Source organism: Lycorma delicatula, chromosome 1 (genome assembly GCF_047948215.1).
Source record: "Lycorma delicatula isolate Av1 chromosome 1, ASM4794821v1, whole genome shotgun sequence".
Lineage (NCBI taxonomy): Eukaryota > Metazoa > Arthropoda > Insecta > Hemiptera > Fulgoridae > Lycorma > Lycorma delicatula.
In genome coordinates this window covers 175,170,575-175,192,507 of record NC_134455.1, presented here as the reverse complement: position 1 = coordinate 175,192,507, position 21,933 = coordinate 175,170,575, and the positions used below count along the sequence as shown (strand labels likewise).

Below are 21,933 nucleotides of genomic sequence, written 5' to 3'. Positions count from 1 at the left end.
CAAACACTTGGCTTATTGAGTGTTTATTTTAATGTTTAGAATACAGTTTTTTCTGTTGTCCATGTACAGCAGACATCCAGGTAAATTTCTACAAGGTTTGCATGCAGACATTTTCTTTCATGTGCAAAGAGCACTTGTTTCATAATAGAGCACTTGTTGAATAAAATAAATAATCAACAAAGTGAAATTCATCTAAGATATCCATTATCAAGATTAGATAGTACTGATGTGATATAGTTAAATAGAAATATAATGCATAAACATTATGGTAATAGGAAGATATAAAATGTAAAAGAAAGTATGCCTGAGTATGCTCTTGTAAATTTGTGTATTTGCACAAAATAAATAAATATATATATATATATATATTTATATATATTTATTCTCAAACACTACTACTACATGGGGACACTTAAAGGAGCTAATATATTTATTTAATATTTTTTCAGTCATTTACACCTGAATGAAGAATTACACAATTAGTGAGAAACAATAAAATTATTTTACACATTAAATTAACTAGAAGTAAACTTAAAAAATGTACTTTTCAGTTTCAAAATAAATGTAATGAGACAGAAATGTAAAGGAAGTGATAATGAAAATGCTAGAACACTCACTAAACTAACAAAAATACTGAATTTAAATCCCAGTAAAGTAATATATTAATGGTGAAATTGTGAGAAGAAAATATATATAATAATGTAATGTATTGCTCATTAAAATTATCAAGAGTGTAAGATTTACAATCATTAATAATGAATACAGGTCATTCCTAAAAGAGAATCCTCTTTTTAATTAATTCATATCACAGGAAACTGAGGTATAAATTCTGAATTACATACAGTATGGAGTTTCAGTGTATTATACAACAAACATATCTGCATGGTGTAGTATATTGATATATAAACGTTTCTTATATAGAAATTACTACAGAGCTGATTTCTGCCAGGTTGAGTAATTATAAGTAAATAAATTTTTAATGAATTAATCTGTAAACAGATTCTTAAAAACATTTCAGCAAAATCAGTTTTAAACTAGCAATTAGTTTTATTATGCTTTTTTGGATCCAAAAAAGTTCTGTAATCCGTACTATATGTTTGATCAAAGGATTTACATACAGCAGCATTCAGATTAATCTGAATACAGATGATATTTAATAAATAGTAACTTTATTTAGAAAAATAAAATCATATCTATACAGTTTGTGAATATCTAGTAATTAATAAATATGTTCTTTATTCTTAATCACTTCATGTACATGATTAGGCAACAATTCAACAAGTGTAATGTCAGTCATATAGGATGATTATTTTTTATTTAAAATGTTATTGATTGTATAGAAGTTAGTATATCTTAAAAAAGACGGTGTGTATATTATATAATCATTACCTTATCTCTATTTTTAGTATCTGCCTTGAATTGAACTAATTTAGTCACAGTTTGTAAATGACCACCTTGTGAAGCATGATGTAATGCAGTCTTTTCCTCTATATCAGTTGCCTCCAGGTCTATGTTTTCCAGTGTATCAAGTAAAAACTTTACAACTCTAATGTTTTTAGTAGCACACATCAAAAGAGTTTGTTGCTTCTGTATAATAACATAACAAACACACTTAATATATTGTCAAACACAACCTTAAAAAAAAAAAAAAATTATAAAAGTGTAAATGAAATAGGTCTCAGGCAAAACTACAGAAAAACTTCTAATATGTAAACAGAAATTAGAAAAAAATAAATTTTCCTTTTTTCTAGTTTGATTATTTGAACCAGAAAAAAAATGTTTTGATGCATTAACTAGCAAGCTGGAAAGTTGGAATAGGTTGTTTCTACAATAAACCTAGCAATAATGGGTACTAATGTTTATTGACAAAGCAGTTCAAACTAGTTCAGTTAATGTGAGTCACTTTTTATATTGTTTATAATTAATTATAAATTGAGTAATCATATTAATTATAAAGTTCACTTATCTGAGCTTCATGTTTCCTTATCTAGGTTAAAGCATTTTCATAGATTTTATCATAAATCATCATTATATTCTCAAAGAGCCAGTTATCATTGTATGCGTTAATTGAATACACCTATAATTCATGTTGCTTATTAAATAAACAAGAAATATATATAATTTGATATGAGCTGCAGAATAAAAAATTAATAAAAAAAAATCGTAGTTTTGGTACTGTTGTACTTGAAATATAAAAAAAATATTAACTGGATTCATTACCACATTTTTATCTTGTTTTAAATGTCATATGATATATATTTATTTCATATTTTTATAATCGATTTTAACAATAGGTTATACAGTATAAAAATGATAAAGGAAGACACTGCTTTTAAGATTCAGCTCTAAAGGGCAAGAATTCATAAATTTCCTTCTGCAATCAAAAAAGATTGACTGTTAACAAAAACAAATATTTTCATAATAAATCAGATGTGAACACCACATGACTTCCTTGTATGCCTATTAAATTACATATATACATTGTTTTAAAATGAAAAGTACATAAAATTTTATTTCATTAATAACTTCTAATATTTTTTCATATATATATATATTTTATTGTTATTAGTGAATTATTATTTATTGTAAATTTTTTTACAATCAGAGGTTAATAATTATTAATAAATAATATATTTAAATTAAAAACAAAGTTAAAAAAAAGGAGATGAAGTTTGATTCAAACCAATGTGTCTTCCCTATGTAAGATCCAACTATTTCATTAATTAAAATTTTATTTGGCTATAACTCTGAAACCAATGATAATAAGTACCAAAAATAATATATTGTTGAAAAGCTCTCTATGAGGGCTTATTAATGCAGTTAAGAAAAAGTCCAATCCCAATTTTTTGGATTTTGGGCTTTTTTGGACACTTTTGGTCCAGTCGATTGCAATCAAAAGGGGAGATGCACAACTAGATGTTACAACAGCCCTAAATCCAAAATTTCAATGGCGAATCGTTTTTGAGCTATGCGAGATACATACATACGTATGTACAGACGTCATGCCGAAACTAGTCAAAATGGATTCAGGGATGGTCAAAATGGATATTTACATTGTAATCTGAAAACTGAAATTTTTCACACTCTCAGTACTTCCTTTACTTTGTACAAGGAAGTAAAAATGGCTGGAAATCATGTTCTTCTTCAGAGCTTCTTTAAGTTCTTTAGCACCTAAATTTAAGTGACTGAAATGAAAGAATGGTGTCCAGTCAGTATCTACTATTTAACTCTCATATAATGCAGTTCTTTTCTGGCAGTAATTTTGCAGTGATATTTTATTAGATAAAAAACAAATGTAACTGGATAATTATTTAATTAGTGATGCAACACTATAAAACAGTGAATAAATAATGATAATTGTAGTGATTTTCACATCATCATTGGCGAAATTATTTAACATTATGAGATTCATTTAAATAACTGTTTAATTTTATATATAAAATAATTATTTTCTTAATTGATGAGTAATTATATGACTAATTTTGTTATTACTATGACTATATTATGAAGTAGAATTAAGTTAGTTAAAAAAATTAAATTCTGTGAGCTTAACAAGGTGTAGATTTTCAATGATTTTCTTTAGTTTTACTGAGTGAAATGGATTTGAGTCTTGTATTTAATTCTTCTGAGATAAAGAATCTGCTTTGTGTAACTGCTTTTTTTTAATATGTTTTCTTAAAATAACTTTTTAGCAAATAAAATAGATAACTATCAAACTTGTTACCTATTTTTTATTAATTTATGGCTATAACCAAATTTCAGTTATTCTTTTAAGCCAGAGGTGTTAAAGATGCTAAGAAAAGTTAATATTCTAATAAATTAGCATCATATTTAACTTAATACAATTAATAGCACTAAAATAAAAAAAACAAAAAACAAAACAATATGGTAGATAAGGATTAAAATCAAAATGAGCAGTATCTAACATTTTTGAAGCTTTAGTAAGAAAATTATTTTTGTTGAGTGTACCAAGAATTTAATAAATATCATATTATTAAATTACCTTGTCCCTAGCTAACACACTGGCACCACAGTTTATCAGTAATCTTACAGCTTTTAAGTGCCCATGCCAAGCAGCCATCATAAGTGGTCTCATTCCAGACTGAAAATAAAATATAATTTCATGATAAAAGGTTGTCCAATCTGGGTTGGGGTTTTTGTACTATTAATATATATAGGAAGCACCATTTTCAGATAGTCTGTAGCCAGAGGCTATGAATCTATATATAAATAAATAGTTTATTCAAATTGTAGTATAATTATACATTGTATAATTCACATCAGGAATTGTAAATTTGATGTTCCGTGGATAATAGAAATAACTGCTGCAACATCTGCCTGGATGATCAAGGAACTCTGGAAAAACTTTTATCAGAGCAGCATTACAAAGTACACAATAATAAATAAAGTAGGTAAGTAGTTATAATTCATATTAACATACAGAATTAATTATTGACAAAATAACAATGATGCAACTATAAAAAGATCATAAATAAAAATTAGATTGGTTCGTAATAAAATAATAATTTATGAGTAAACACTTTAAATTGTTAAATATTTTTTTACACTTGTATCTTTAAGTACTCACTAAACAATATATGCAAATATTCAGGTTTACCTTATTAGTAGCAATCATGTAAAAATCAACAACATAGTATCTGTAAAAGGAAAGCTTTTATCTAAGTGATTGGAAGATTTTTCATATTATCAGGTTATTTCTTAAAAATAGAAACTGAAGCATAATAAAAGGTCCTTTCTCATAGTCTAAGTATTATACTATATTATGAAAAAACAATGTGCTGTTTGATTTGATACAAGAAAATATTATTATCTTATGCTTATAAAGGAACCACAAAATGACAAATAAATAAGCTCACCAAAGTAGTGCAATGTAATGTTTTTAATTTGTATGTCAGTGTTTGTAATTGTTTATGCTGAGGATGAAAAATATTTCACAAAAGTGTTAGGTATTTCTACATGTTTTTAAACTGTATCTTTTTAGTTAATGATTTTGATAATATATATGTATATTATTGTATGTATATACATAATTTCATTTTGAACTAAGATTTTTAATTTTTACTATAAGAAAATTTAAACCAGCCTAAGCCAAATGAAGAATTTTTATATTCACATTACAGCACATCAGTATTGAAAAATTTCAAAGCAGAATTCTCAAAAAATTGATTTTTAAAAGAAATTTAATGTGTTTATTGACATGTACACTACTGCTCAAATTAATTGGCATACTATGGGAATTTTGATATATTTTTGTAACAGACAGTTGGCAACACTGTAGTTGTTTTAACCTGATTTTACACTGTAGCTGTCTTTGTTACACGTAATCTGTCAGACAGCTACTGCACAAGTGATTTTAGTTGTTTTGTACATTATTTGCTGTGTTTTTGTCAGTTTTTTGACAAACATACCATATTATGTGGAATAGTTTTTAAAAGAATGTTTAAAAAAAGGCTTTGATTTTCATTTACCAAACAACACCTTGAAAATGGACACAACACCTTCAAAATGTAGAAGAATTATTACTTTACTACAACATACAAGCATGTAACAGATTGCTGAAGAGTGTAAGGTAGATTTAGCTACTGTAAACAAAAGTTTAAAGCAATGGTGCTTTTTCTTGTGAAAGAGAAGGAAAATATGATTGTAAGAGGAAAACCCTCCTCAGACAGAATCTTTACTGATTAGAAAAAGCAAAATGAACCCTAGCTTATCTGCTGCATGTATATAAAAGAAAAGAGTTTTCTTTTCTGATGAATCACACTTTGAAGTTCAGAAACATAAAGTAAGAAGTCCCAATGTAGTTTTGTTATCTCATATCCTGCAACACCGAAACATCCGTCAAAGAAATTGTTTTGGGCCAGAACCATTGGTTTGAATAGAAGGAGTAATGAATTCTAATAAATACATAGTTTTACTCCAGAGAAGATTGGCTCCACTCTTACGAAAATTACAAAAATTAAGCGACAGGATTTTCCAGCAAGATCTTGCACCTTGCCATACATCTAAAAAGTGCTAGAACTTCTTCACTGAAAATAATGTAAATGTTCTTCCATGGCTTGGCAACTCCAAGACTTAAACCAGAATTTAAAAGCAAAAACTTGCCAAAGAAAACTATAACAAAAATTTCTGTAATTTCTTCAATAGTCCAAGATATGGTTTCATGATGATCAACTAAAAAAATAACTGAAAAAGTAGTTAAATCAATGGCTTAACATTGTCAGGAGGTAATAAAAAACAAGAGAGAACAGATAAACAATTACAGTTTAAGTCTGCATTCTCTAATTTTAATAAATTGTGTATTAAGAAAAATTTGTTATTTTCATTGAGTATTCCAATTAATTTGAGCGGTACTACAGAATACTACATTTTAGGCGATCTTAAGATATAGGACACGACACTTTTTGTAGTTATATGTAAAAATATTGCTAGATGGATTAAAAAGTAAGTTGTAAGAGAATTCTCTTGTATTAATTATGAGAGTCTACATATTATTATCAGAGTCTACAGGTGTATTCAATTCTAAGTACAATGGACTTTCTTGATAACTCAAGTCTCACTTTATAAAAAAATTGGTCATTTTTACCCAACTAGATCCATAAAAAGAGTGGCAATGTTTTTATCTGTTATGTATGTTTGTTTACTCCCTTCTGTAGCTTCACTGATCCAACCAACCAACCCACTATCTACAAAAATGTTATTTTTCAGAAAAATGGAAAAACTATTTTTGATTGACGTATGTTATTATTATTAAAAGTAGTTTTAATTGGTTTTAGTGGGCAATCATTTATTTACTTTTTCATAACTGTTTTTTATTTCATCAAAATTGTAAAGAAAAATAAATATTAAAAAAAAATTAAATTTTTTTAGTTAGTGATTTTTGACACTTAATTTTTATCAAATATATGCTGCTGGCCTTCGTGGCGTGAGTGGTAGTATCTCGGCCTTTCATCTGGAGGTCCCGGGTTCGAATCCCAATCAGGCATAGCGTTTGCACACATGCTAAATCATTCATCTCATCCTCCGAAGCAATACCTAATGGAGGTCCTGGAGTTGCTACATTTTGATGGCTCAAAATCAAATGACACTTATCTATAAAATCTTAATACTGCAATAATGAAAAAAGGCAATGTTGATAATTTTTCAATTTTTAAGTACATTTTCATAATTCTTATATACATTTTTTAAAGAAATTCAAACATTGTTTTTTGTACTACAAAAAATAAATTTTATCATTAAAAATTTTATTTGCCATTAACATTATGCTCAATAAGTGCAATAAAAATATTACAACAATGAACTACTTAAAAATCTATTATAAATGTAATATTGATAAAAAAATCAATATTAGAAAATATAAAAATATAAATAATTATAATTAATTCAAATTTTAATCATACAACAAAAAAATTACATGATTTCACTTTCATCTTCTTAATCTGAAGATTTCTCTTCACTTAAAATGCAAGTTGATGCTTGTAGAAATTTAGTTGTGCTTTGATTTTTAGAACATACCACTTCAAAATTTCTAATTAAATCATCTCAATTTCTCCTTTAGCAGCTGCTAAAGGATATTATTAGCAGCATGCAGATTATTTTTTTGGCGTATGAAATGACACATTAAAGTTTTTTTATATAATATTTTGGTAATATTATATTTGTTCATTTGTGTTGTTTGTTATACACTCTGCTACGTGTAATTTATATGTTATTGTTAAATTTAAATCTTTAGATGTTTAACAGTATTTCATCCTCCAGAATGGAAAGAAATCCTTGGGAAAAATATATATATACTCTTACAGACATGCAACTTTCATTATGTTTTAACACTGTATGCATTCTTTCCCAATAATCTTCCTCAATATCATTATAATCACTTATTTTTTTCAATGTATTTTCAATCACTGTATTTGAAATGCAAAAGTAACTAACGCAACATATTTTCTTTTATTCTAGACTTTTTTTTATCTTTTGTCTTATCAGATTTTACTCCACAGATATCTTTGCCAACAACATACAACATCTATTAAACCATTAAGAAACTGCTACCTGATAGGATAACCTATCAGATAGCAGTTTCTTAAACAGCAATTTATGGTTTCTATCCTTGCTATTTCCAATATTCTTTACTCATCGCAATTCTTTCCTCATCACTGAAATTGCTGTTGCATTTACATATGCGTTTGAAGAAATTTTTATGAAATACAATTTTAGTCAGTATTTCTTTTTTGCTGCTAATTAGTAGCTAATAAAGCTTATGCTTCAATTGAAGCAAAGATTTGAAGTGTAAGCTTCTCCTGTATGTATTTTGTTTTGTAATATGTTTCCCAACCATTCATCTGAGCTTGTAAAGATAAACAGTACTGCTTCTTTTACAGTGTAATACGTTTTCATAGTTTGAAGCTGATATTTTCCAACAAAACTTAAGGGTTGTCAACATTCATTTTGTTTTGTGGCAGATTCAACCAATAATGGTTGTTCAGTATGATCCACAGTGTCTTCTTTATTAATATTAGAGAAAAGATAACTTAAAATATGATATCTCTGATTGACTGAAAAAAAGACTTTCATCTATTTCATCATTACATCATTATCAGTATCGCTATTGTTAGATGAAATTTAGGTACCAAGGACATTTCGGTCATCAATTTCTTTTAAACTTTTGTAAATATTCTGTAATAAAGAAATGAAATGCCAGAGTTAGAAAAATGAGTTAGAAAAATCAAGTAAAAAACAAGTAAGAAAAGATAAGAAATAAGTAGTAAATAAATTAAAATAAAATATTTTATTTACAACTAGTATCATATTAGTTCCTTATGCCGCAGAAGTGTTATTTATGAAGAGAAGACTATCATGAATTTTTAAAAAATGAAACATCATTAATGATCAAAACTAAATGACTCTTGCTAAATCGGACTCGGTTAACTTCCACTGTTACGCTTTCATAATCGTAGAAGAAAGCAGTGATAAGGAGTCTGGTTCAAAAAGATAGTAAACCTAATCTTTTGAGTTGTAAACAGCCTAACGATGCTCTAAGTAATAACATTAAACAAGAATGAAGAATTAAATAACAAGACTTATAGGTACGGGGCCGGTCCGTAATCATGAAGAAAATGTAGAGGATCGTAAAATTGGCGGTCGTATGGAGTATTTGTTGACGGGCTGGCGTTATGGAAACTTTTGTCTATAAATTACCATTGGCCGAGAGTTTTCAGGATTGGTTGTTTGAAGACGTGCTGTAAAGTTTGAGACGAAACGGTATTTGCGTTATGCCTAACGCGACCGACAATCGATGACTCTGTTGAATTCGAACAGAGAACTACCGTGACAAAACGACGAACCGATCAACAAACAGATCGAATTAAACATATCGTCAAATAGAAACAAAGGAGAATAGAATTAAAACGTTATTAAATGGAAGCCTAGCCGAACTCGAAAAGTTGTAGTATTTTCAGTACGGCTATATTAAAAAAGGTGGTCAAAAAAAGAAGACAAAGTGGCTGTGATGAAAAAAGATAAATTTATACATAGTCAGGGAAGACTCCCTGATTAATTAAAATTGTTAAACGAAAATTGCAGTTAAACAAAGATGATATCGACGAATATAAAATGTTATGAGTTAAAGAAGGAAATTTTGAACCGGCAGTGAAACGAATAAAAGTGGAAAATTAAAACTACGCGATAACAAAATGCAGTGTTCAAAAAAGAATATCTGGGTTTTAAAGCTATTTAATATCTCTTAATTTTGATTTGTAGTAATGAATCACTAATAAAATGAAAGAGTAACTCACAGTTTTCCCTACAATTGTTTAATTTGAGCACCTTTCGTTACGTGGCACAAATCCAACCGATAGAAGAGTTCGTTCCAAACTTTAAGCAGTATGTCCGGAGTAATGGAAGAGACAGCTGCTTCAATCCTGTGTCTCAAATCGGGTAAATCAGTAGCTAGCGGAGGCACAAACACAGGATCCTTTACAAAACCTCAAAGAGGAAAAAATCTCTTGGGTCAGATCGGTGACCTTGGAGGCCATCGAAAACAAGGTCTGTCATCGGGTCCTTGTCGACCGGTCCAACAGATGGGGAAAACTCCATTCAACCAGTCCCGTACAGAGTTATACCAGTGAGAAGGCGTATCATATTTTTGACAAATAAAATTTTTTGGTCCATCTTGCAGTTGAGGAAATCTTGTATTATGTTTCCTTCAGCGAAAAAGAGCAGCTCGTAAACTTGCCGTCGGCATATCACTCAGAAACATTCAATTTTGAGTGTCCTTTTCGCATTGTAAGGGTTAATGGGGATTTTCTGACTCAGATTCGGATATTGTGTGTATCAAATTTTTCACTAAGATAATTCATCAAAACACTAACGATCAAGAAAGTCGTCATCTTCATGCTGAAACATTTCGATTGCAAAGTCGGCACGCACAGCTTAGTAAGAGGCTTCAAAGCCTGAAACAGCTACAAAGGATACGGTTTTTTAAAACATTCCATTCTGTCATCACTGGCATCGGTGTTAGAGGCTGATCTTCCAAACAAACTTTTTAGGTTTACGCAGGGAAGACTCCCTGACTAATTAAACATTTTCTTCAGACACCGTCTCGTACTCTTCCCTTTCGTTACAAACTGATTATGTCTCGACGAAAGTTTTTGTCAGTAGGAGGATCACAATTAAACTTTCTACGGAACTTATGTTAAACTGTAACTACAGATTCATATTTAGCAAACTTCATAGTACAGACGGCTTTCTGTTTCGGAGTCACGATTTTTGCTAGTGGTGCTGTCAAGCGGAAAGATAGGGATCAGTCTGTGGCCATGAGCGTAACTAAAACTGAACTTTTACCCTTTCATTCCAGGCTTAAATCAACACTATACACCTCATCCGTATAACAAATTAAAACTCCGATATTCTTTTTGTTGTACATCGTTTATAACGTGCCAAACGGAATAAATATATTACCTACAATTAAAGAAGTGTTGAAAGAAAAAAAAAATCAAACTAGACACAATAACATTTATACATCTTTCAATACTACTGAGAGTATTTTTAAAAAAAGCTAAATCCTTTTCCAAAGCAATTATGAAATGCATTATGATTAAGGTAATCTTGAAAATGTTCCCAATATACTGTAACATTTACAAAAAAATATGTAATGCATTTCCTTAATACGTCCTAAATCAAATATTAAGAATTAATATTATGTAAAAAAATAATTCAACCTACCTTCATAGTCTATCTTGATCAGATTAGTAAACTTCTCTCCTGATTTTGGTAGTAATTTGGTTCTATTATCAAAAAATATTTACGTCTCTATTTAAACAGAAAAAAATTAAGCGTAAAAGGGATTTTATGTAAGATTTTTACATTTATAATTAATAGAAAAAAAGAAGATGTAATGAATATCGTAACTTTGTGGTTTTTAAGACTGTTGACGGTAACCGAAATTGTATTCAGTCAGCAAGAACAACTGAAGATAAAGTGATGACGTCATCTCCGATTAGTTACAAGTCGAAACAGTGTGAATTATCAATGAAATATTTTATGGATATCCAAAAAAAAATTAGCTGAGTTAGTATTTTTTGTTAATTTTGTTAGTACGTATTAACTATTAATAACAAAAACCATTCTGAAAACTTAATATTTTTTGACATTAAGCAGAAATAAAATTCCGTAGTCTTTGTTTTGTTATATCTGTTATTAATAACAGTGGAATTATAACTGTCAGTTATTACGAAATCTTACATTTCAAGTACTAAAAGGTCATTATCTCAAAATATGAATTTTTTTAGATAGTGTTGTTTGACATTAAAGCGGCGATGCGTAGAGCAATATTGTCACACACAACAGTAACATCAATATTTTGCAAAAACAACGAATGCTTTTCTTAACTATCAGTAACTCACTGAAATCAAAGCAAAATTAATTTTAGGGATGTAATTATATTAGAAAAATATGACTTGTAAAAATAATAACTTTTATTTTATATGTTACAATTTCAAACAAATCATAATTTTAATACCTCCATTAATTTAAAATAGAAAATTACCCTGTCGTAAACCAAATAGTGTAGAAAATGTAATTTTTTTTTAATATTAAAAATACATTAAAGTTAAATGGCTGTTACAATTTTCGGTATTACAAACTATAAGTAACTTATTACTGTATTTACAGTTGTAATATGTCTATAAGCTGTTGAAAGAAATGATAAAAGATTATTTTTCTAAAATCGAAGTATTTATTGTTCCAAATAAAATCATGTTCATGAAACCATGTTTATGAAATTTATTACTACAGATAATTAAAAATGAAACTTTTAAAAATTATCTTCAACATTTTTTTCTTTCATGTAAATACAATCGATTATTCACAGTAGAAAGCCACGAAAAGATTTATGTGGCCATCACTTTTTTCCACCTTTACAGGCCCCAAACAGAGTGTTGGCTAGAAATGAAGGCCAAAAGGCTGTCTTATTTTCTGAGTATGTAAGTAACGTTTTTCAGCCGCACAGCATAAGAGATGATGAAAGAAGAAATACTTTAATTCTTAGATAGCTTTCTTCCTCTGCCTCTTCCTAGAAAACCATTTTCATCACTAGAAATTTTACACAAATAAGGTTGAAGAAAGAGTTTTTTCTTCATTAAGCCTTTTTTAGTGGAAGAAAATATTATCTTGGGCCATCAGTTTGACTTCCAAAGTGGTTATTCAACAATAGAACAAACCTACAGAATTGTTAATGCCATCATCAGGTGCTTAGAAGGAAAAGAATATTGTTCAGCAGCTTTTTTTTTATCCAGTAAGCCTTCGACAAGGTTTTGTTGCCTGGTTTGGTTTATAAACTGAAATTGAGATTGCTTCAACCCTTTTACCTAATTTTTTTTTAACTACCTGGGTGGTTGTTTTTTCCAGATTAAACATAATAAAGAATTATCTGAAGTTTTTGAGATTCATTCTAGTGTTTCTCAAGGTTTAGTTCTAGGCGATTCTTTACTCAATCTCCACATTGGATCTTCCATCTTCTGACAACTTCCAAAGATACTGCTGCTTTGTTTGCTGATGGTGCGGCAATCTTAGCAGTTGACGATGATTCAACACTAGCGTCAGATAAATTACAGATTTAATAAAATCACTGATTGTGGAAAATTATTTAATTCAGTGAACTCTAGTCATGTGAAATTCACAATGAGGAAAGAAAACTGCCCAGTAGTCCTTGTGGATGAAATTTTTATTTCCCGTACACATCACATAAAATATCTAGATTTACATCTTGATATCATTTGACGTGAAAACAACATGTAAAAAAGAGATCAGCTAAACATTAAGTTGAAAAAAATGTATTGGTTATTAGGAAGAAAGTCTCACTTATCATTATGAAACAAAGTACAAAGTACAAAGTACTCTGAAATTGGTATGGAACTTTGGTATCAAGCTCTGGGGAACGTCACGTAAAAGCAATGTTGGATTTCGTCATTTGTGTCCCGAGATCCAAGTTCATGAATATCTGGGGTTGCCATATGTTCATGAAGAAACTCAACGCTTTAGTTCAAGATACTTGAAACTACAACTGATACAACTTTCAAACTACAACTGATACTTGAAATGTCTCCACGTCTTGGAACTAGGGGATAATAATCTAGTGTGATGCTTAATGTAATAATTTCTTCTCACAACTATTCATGTCTATTCTCTAATCACTGTGTTTTCAGATTTATTGATTGTGTTTTATTGTGATTTTTCATAAACTACATTTTTTTTTCAACTCTATGATATTCTTTTAATGCATATATCTTAACATCTTTACATACATAGATTTATTTTTAAGAAGTTTCACTGGAAACTATATCAATCAAAATCATTTTATTGTCATCTGATTCACAGTTTTTCTCTACTGAAAAAAATCTGATTGTGAATAAAACTTTGAACAAAAAAAATCTTGCTGATTTTTCAGAAGCTTTGGTTTATATAAAATTTCTGATTCCTCGATTAAGAAGAAGAAATAATATTTTGTTTTACATATCAAGAGCCTGAACCGTTCACAATGAGAATTCATTCTGATTAGATCATTGATCATTGAGCCTTAATAATTTTTCTAAATTGTGATTTAGATATTCTGGTGATAGTTTTAGAATATTTCAAACTCTTTGTTACCGAATGCATGATGAATGCATTTTATATGACTGATTTAAATAGCTTTTTATTTTTTGTATACTTACCGACTCCTTATTTTACTTTACCCTTTATTTCTCTTCACACTCTCACCAATCATTCAAGGTTGATGTGAAAATTTCTCATTTATTATGTAATTTTGAGGTAATAGAATATTGGATAGCTTATTATTAAATTAATAGCTGCATTGATATTGTGGGTATTGCATAATTTGTAATTAAATATCCTCTGTATTATTCAATTGTAATAATCTAATTGTAGTAGTCCAATTTGTTATAATGGATGACTTTCAACATACTGTTTTATTTAAAATATCAATAAGGCTATAATGGATTCTCTGTCCTTTGTAGTGGTATTTAAAAATAAATAAATAAATTATATTAGTAAATGTTAACATACAGTAAAATAATAATTTAAAAAATCTAAAAAGTTATATAACTTTACAGATAGTTTTGTCGGAGTTCTGCATGTACCAAAACTCAATGAGAAATCATATTTTCATGTGGTTTTCTGCAAACATAAATGACAGATTTCTTGTTGCTAAAACTACTTTTTAATAAAATAATGCAAAATACAACAGTCTTTAATTAGGTTTGTTTTTTCTTAATTAACTTTTTTTTATAATTTTTAGCTACAAGTTGTAACTCAGGTGTCTTCTTTATTTAACCAGATTAAAGTCTTTCATTGTTTCACAGTTAGTATAAACTAGAGACTGCTAATATCCTTTTGAAAAATAAAGGAGATAAATAATGAAGTCGGTGAGGCAAAAACTTTCAGAATGGTGTAACATTGAAATATTTGTAGACAAATATTTCAAACGCAAATGTATAATAGACTATAAAAACTATCCAAGAGCTAGCCTAGACAATAACCAACATTTCTTTTTATGGTGCAAAAACATGATTTTTGTTAATTGTAGGTTATAATGTAAGCGGTTAAAGAAAACACTTGTAAAAAATAAATGGGATGCAATTGAATTAAAAAATGGTAATGTAAAGCTAAAATTCTGAAGAAACCATAAAAAAGGCATACAAATTAAAAAGGCATGCAAAAATATACTGTAAAAATGAATGACTAAAAAAATTTCAAATTAAAATTAAAAGAAAACCATGGATTACGAGAGATATTAGAACTGATGAATTAATGTAAACAGTATTAAAGCATAAAAAATGTTGACTAAAGGAGAGTGCATGAGAGTTTTAAAATTGTAATTAGTAGAGAACCCTGGAGAGTAAATATATAAGGACAAGTAAATGTAGCATACAGTAATATTAACAATACAATAGAAATGTGATGGGAATGAAGCTGAAAAATTATAGAGAATTGTAAAAGCATTGGAATTATAGACATATGTTAGGAGAAAAGGAAAAACTGACATTTGAATGGATTATATTGAGGGAAAAATTACTGAATAAGAGTTTGGTGCAAACAATTGAAGTCGATAATGATCTCAAAGGAAATTATTTTTGGGTCATAATTGAAAAAGCATTTAAAAGGCTTAAACAAAATTCAGGTAGGAAGGTGATACACAATCAGAAATTTCATCTTGTATTTGAAACTAGAATTAAATAAGCTATAATGGCTAGTATGTAGAATTAGCGATACTAGAGAAAACCCCTTGCGTAAAAAAAAGTGTGTGGATTTCTACAACATTAATTCCAAAATAATGAGAATAGGAGTATTTCTATATACTTCCATCCAACCATTGCTGTAGTATTATAAAATCAGAATTTAATTTTAAAACATTTCAAATTTTTTTCTAAAATATTTTCTATTAATTTTCAGTTATTTAATTTAGGCATTTCACTTTCACTGAGAGTACATTTCTACAATATTGGGTGTCATTATATTTTTCTTAGTACACTTTTAGGAAGAGTAAATAAAATTTTATAATTATTATTATTATTATTATTATTATTATTATTATTATTCATAATTAAGAAGTAATATCCATTTGATTCTGATTGTATGATACTAAAAATTGTTGTATTGTAGAAGTATTACAATTTTTTAATTTCCTTAATTCAGTTACTCCCAGTATTATTCATAGGATTGATAGAAGAAAATATAATTTTTTTTTCATGAAAATTCAAATGTTGTAAAATTGAAATTCTTTTTAATCATATTTTTTAGTTTTTGTTCATATTGTTATTTTGTTTTTTGAGGTTTTAGGGGCATCGACTTTGGTCATTAGCCCCTTATCATTTCAAAAAAAAAAGAAGAAAATTAAACTTAATTCTTTCATATTTCCAATGAAACTGAGGACTGTTAATTCATTTTTGATTACAAATTCAAACAAATACAGAAATAAAATCACTAAAAATCTTGATTCTTGAACATATTACATTTGCTTACCGCCTAGGCTCTCCTTTCTGCCATCCTTTCTTACATCTTTCCAACCTCTTTACGGCCTCTACTTCTGATGACAATATGTCTGAGGTCTTGGACATGACATCTTCCTCCCTTTCAAATACCAGCGATCCTCTGTGGCTGATATCAAGTGATGACAACTTAGATGGAACGGTCAGCATGGCTGTTACTGAATCCAAACTCAATTCAATCTCCAGTGCTAAATTTGGGGCGACTGAAGTACTCGCCCTCTCCTTAGATGTCCTCTTGGAGGTTCCATAGGTGCTGGTTGTGTAGCATCTACATCCGGTGGTTTCTGTATTGTTACTTGCACCTGCATTGAACTAATCTCAGACTTTTCTGCATCCTTGCCACACCGTCCTTCGCCTTATGACTGGTCGAAGGAGTGATGTTTTTGACTTTTTCAGATGTCTCCTTATCCTTATGGACAACATCAATTGGTGGTTGCATCATCGCGGGGTTTTCTGCTTCTTTTCGTTGAGAAGATTTGATCTTAGTGACAACGATGTCCATCTGTGGATGAGTCTTCACGGGTTTTAATGATTCCTTTTGCTGACTAGATTCAATCTTAGTGGTAATGATTTTCTCTATCATAGTAGCAAGACTTGGTGCAAGCGTAGAAAGTAACTGCTCCACTTTAACTGTGGATGAAGTAGGGGCAGTAGCTGCTTCTGCATATTGTTGTCGGTCGAGGTGTCCTACTCCTAACAATTTTCCTCGCTTCAAGGTAACTTATCTTTAGCAGCGTTTTAACTTCCTGATTGGCCGTTTCCAATTTGAATACTGGGCGGTTTCTTGAACGGCAGTTGTGGTGCCCTTTGAGTTGATGCAAACTGGAGGATCTTTATACAGACCGCCTTCATGAGTTTCCATTCCACACACTCAGATTTCTTGCCTTTCACATTTGACCGCAGTTTGTCCGAAACGTTGGCACTTAAAACATCGCATAGGTTGTGGGATGAATTTGGGTACATCTATGTGATGTGTGCCAGCACGTACTTTCACAGGTAGGCCTACTGAACGTTAACACATGGGACGCTGAAAGGAGAACCTCACCATTTTTCCTCATGATTAACCTGCGACATTGAATCACTCGTTGGTTTGAGATTTCTTCCAATATTTCTTCTTCGGTGCAATTGATAAGATAACGGTAAACAACGACTCCTTTCAATGAGTTAAGCGTACTATGAGCTTGTACAGACACCGGGAACTCACCGATTTTCTTCAAAGATTGAACTTTTTGGCTTTGACTATCGTTTACAACTTCGATGTACAAATCATTTAAAGTCTTGCGAACCTCCTAGACCGCCAGCACAATTTGTAATTTCTCGAGTGATTAACAATGGGCTGACTTTCTGGAAGTTTCCATTCTCTTTCGTAATCACTAGATGTCTTGGCCTGGGCGCATTGTTACTAAAAAAGCTTTTCTCAAATCTTCTCTAACTCTGTCAGTATCTTTTCTAATTCTGTTAATCTCTTTACTATTCGTTTCTGACAAATCGGCTATTTCTAAATGAGGGTGTTTACGTGCACCCTCAGCCACATTGAATTGTTCAAGATGCTCCATTAAAATTGATCCTTTCTGTAGCAAGGCTAGCCGCCGGGGTACACCCCCATTCTAGGGCTACTAACCTTGGAGGTCCGATCCGGTACTCCGGTGGAACCGGCATATATTCTCGCAAAGAGCGGATGCGCAATCTCTGCACTCACTCTAGGCCCCTACTTATCAAAGCTTTCAGGGCTCCCATCCACCGAGATACATGGACACCTTCGTTACATGGTTGCCATCGCAGGGGGAATATGGACAATGGAAGGGTCTCCGTTACACCTACAATAACATCGACCCTGGCCGCCACATCGCCTGCTCTAAATGTGGTTTAAGTCCATTTCCAAATCATTAACACTGTGTATGATCTGCAGGTGGCTGAGAAAATCCAATCCAACCTAGTGACCTGAAGGTGGTAGACAGGTCAAAAAAGATCACATTTCCGAGGAAAACACTCAGATCCCCGTTAGCCAGCTTTATCTATTGTACGTATGTACATCTGTTGCTGCCCTGGACGTGAAACGTAGGTGGTGTGTTCCGGACGTGGGGATTATCTACCTCAGGGAATCATTATTAGTAGTTTAATTTAGTCTATATAATCGTATTGTTGTTATTTATAATTAATTGCGATTATATTAAGACTTTTTTAAATTTATAACTTTATTACTTTCTCTATTCTCTTTTCTTCTAAATGTATGTAAATTTTTAGTTTCTAGTAATTTAAATTAAATTTATTTAAAGTTTTCAAAGCAGTTTTCAGATTCTGCTAATATGTATTTCAAATTTTTGTTTGTTTTCTGATTGTAAAAGGGATTTGTCCGACTGGAAAACTTAACTTTGTCCGATTGGAAGGAGATTGGAAAATTTAAACAATCAACAGCATGATACAAATTTTAATGAATGAACAATATCACGCGCACTTTGCGTTTCGAATAATTTTGTCGAAAATTGGGATGACCGTTCTGGAACAACAAAGGCAGAGATATATTTAATATATTTTTGCGCGAAAGAGGCAAATATATATTCTTAGGCGTCGATTGAATAAGGCTGTGGGTGGCCGGATGTGTAGACTAAACCAATATCTGTACCTGGCTATACGATTAATGAAAGAATGTTTATTTTATTTGTGCAGTGTACAGTCTGTCCCTTCACATTTAAAAGGAATTTTAGCATTTATAAAGGAATTTAAGCATCGCTGCTAGTAGAATATGTGTGTATTCATTTATATAATTATGTGAATATTTGTTATACGTAAAAGTATAACAAATTTTCTTTATTATAAGTTTAATTCAAGTGAAAATTCATTTTTATCAGAACCCAATTACACATTAAATTTCATCGTATTATTATTTTTTTATCTTGATAGTCTAAACCAATCTCTTACATGTAATATACGTAAGCTTCTTATTCAAATCTTGGGCAACCTTCTGTTAAAACTTATTGATACTTTATATTTCCATTATTATGTTGGTATTACATACATACACATATAAATTTAAATTAATTTTTTAATCTTCTTATAGTAAATTTTTCATATTTTGTATTCTTCTGCATGAAATTAATTGTTAAAATATACATAAAACAACATGTGACAGTATAAAAATTCGATTTTCTTATATTTTTAAATAATAATAGGGATTTGAACATTCCGTATTTATTTATTTGTACCTGCATTGGTATGACTACTATAGGAACCTAAATCACAGCATCAATTTTGTTCAAATTTTATATGCGTCCACAAACAGACTAAATCACTAGATTTTATCAAAGGATAAAAAAGAACAAAAAATTTAATGTTTGATCTCGAAAAAAATGTTTTCTCGTTTAAATTATACATTTAAACTATCAATTTTCATAAAATATCATATACAGACTTATCATTTATCATACAACTTATTTATTTCTTTATAATTTTATCTCTCTTAGCGTTAGGTTTCTGGAAATGATATATGAGGTCAATCCTTACTAATTAAGATTAAATTTTTTGTGTTTAAAAGTAATGGATGCGATTCATTAAAACATTTACAACAAAACTAACTAGTAGTTATATATTTATACTATATATAACTTGAATTTTCGTTATTTTTCATCTGTTTTTATTAATTTTCAAAATACTTCTTTTAATTTTTTTGTAATATGATTTTACGATGAATTTAACTCATTGGTAACATTGTTAAATTTCTAGCTAATTTATATTAACAAAAACGTTTGTAAATTTCCGATATTCTTTGTTGATTATCATACATTTATAGATCGTATATGTACATTTTATATAAATTTCAACCACATAAATAATCTTTGTTAATTTATAAACTACAATATAGACTTGTAAAATTAATTGCACATTACAGTTAAACGAAGTCGGTTATTTTTTTTAGCGAGATCCAGTACATACTGAAGAGCGTAGAAGTCCCTACAGTCAAAAATTTGGATATGAGCACCACCATAAAATATACGCAGTCTATATGTTTCGGTCGCAAAATGGCCGCTGAGAATGCTAGTTGAGGTTGGGAAACGACGGTATATATCTGGACGAGTACGGTAAATTTAGTTTGAACTTGCCATGAGACATGCTCATGGGTTTCGCTGAAGATTTAATGATTGTCATATCCAGAGTGAAACAGGAATTGGTAATGATCAGAGCCAATAACGACGCCGATGCTATCGTAGCCATCTACTTCGCTCACAATTACAAACTAACCAACACCAAGGTCTCATGGGTAGTACCACATCTACGATCCCCTAAAAACAACTAATGCTCGATAAGCTGTTGGAATTGAAACAAGAAATTGCTAAACTGATTCCACATATGGGATACACATTTGCGGTCAATCCATGGACCCTGCAGAACGTATCTCAAGAGAAAAAGCCGCGCTACATGAAAAAAATTGGCTTTTTGGCAAACTGACCCAAAAAATAAACCTTCCAAAAACGTGTCCAAGTTAGACAGCTGGAGGGTAAAGAATCTGGTATACCTAAATTCAGATTACTATATCCGTAAGAAGATCTCAGAGGTGACACCAGCAAAATGTACTGATTGTTCACAGAATTTCAGAAATCTTATTACGGCAGGGAAGACAGCAAACCAGTATATACTTATGCAGATTTCTGAGAGAATATATGTGGTCAAATATTCCCACCAAAACGAGTAGTTGAAATCTGTTTTGAATAAGGTTGAAATCTAGATTCGAATGTTAGCTTCGAAACTCGCCAATAAGAAGGCATATTGTATGCTAATATATGAAACGATAGTACAATACCTACGGCTCACAAATAACGTGCAAGCGATGAAGAAGTAGACTCTTCTGATTGTGTCAAATAATTTTCCTCCTTGGTTTAATACCTCGGTTGATTAAAATTATTCTAAAAATAGTTGTTGTTTGCTGGTTCATACAAATAAATAAAAGTCTTTGTTTTGATTATATCTCAAATTATTTTTGTTATATTCCTTGAACTTGTAATTCATATACGTAAAACTTTATTATATTAATTACTTGGTAAAAAACACATGTTGAGTCTTTGAAGGATGGAACTAGGCTAAACTATTCTAGTGCGGAGCCAGCTTTCATAGCGTGGATGGAGCCGAGTGAGCTTTCAGTATCTGTATGAGCCGTACGGAGCCGAGTGCAGCTGTCCGAAGGACTTTTAAAAATTAGAAGCCCTTCTTTAAAACTTAAAGTTCCTCATTTAAAAAGGAGTCACAAAAGAGTGAACATTTGGCAGGGATGCCAACCTGAGCTAACGAGTAACAAAAAAGTGAGAATTTAGCAGGGATGTCAACCTTCATTTAAATAACCCAGCATATGAACAGATTGTGTTTTGTTTGTATATAATATTGG

The 21,933-nt window shown here is 30.1% G+C and overlaps 1 protein-coding gene across 1 annotated transcript in view; it reads right to left on the bottom strand.

Annotated features, from left to right (window-relative positions):
• The window catches only part of LOC142317714 (uncharacterized), a 98,999-nt gene that overhangs the window by 34,210 nt on the left and 42,856 nt on the right, over positions 1–21,933 (bottom strand). Inside the window, exons 5-6 of the mRNA XM_075354260.1 lie at positions 4,004–4,102; positions 1,390–1,587 (exon numbers count right to left, since the gene is read on the bottom strand). Coding sequence (XP_075210375.1) covers positions 1,390–1,587; positions 4,004–4,102 — 297 coding nt within the window. The remainder of the gene's footprint in view (positions 1–1,389; positions 1,588–4,003; positions 4,103–21,933) is intronic.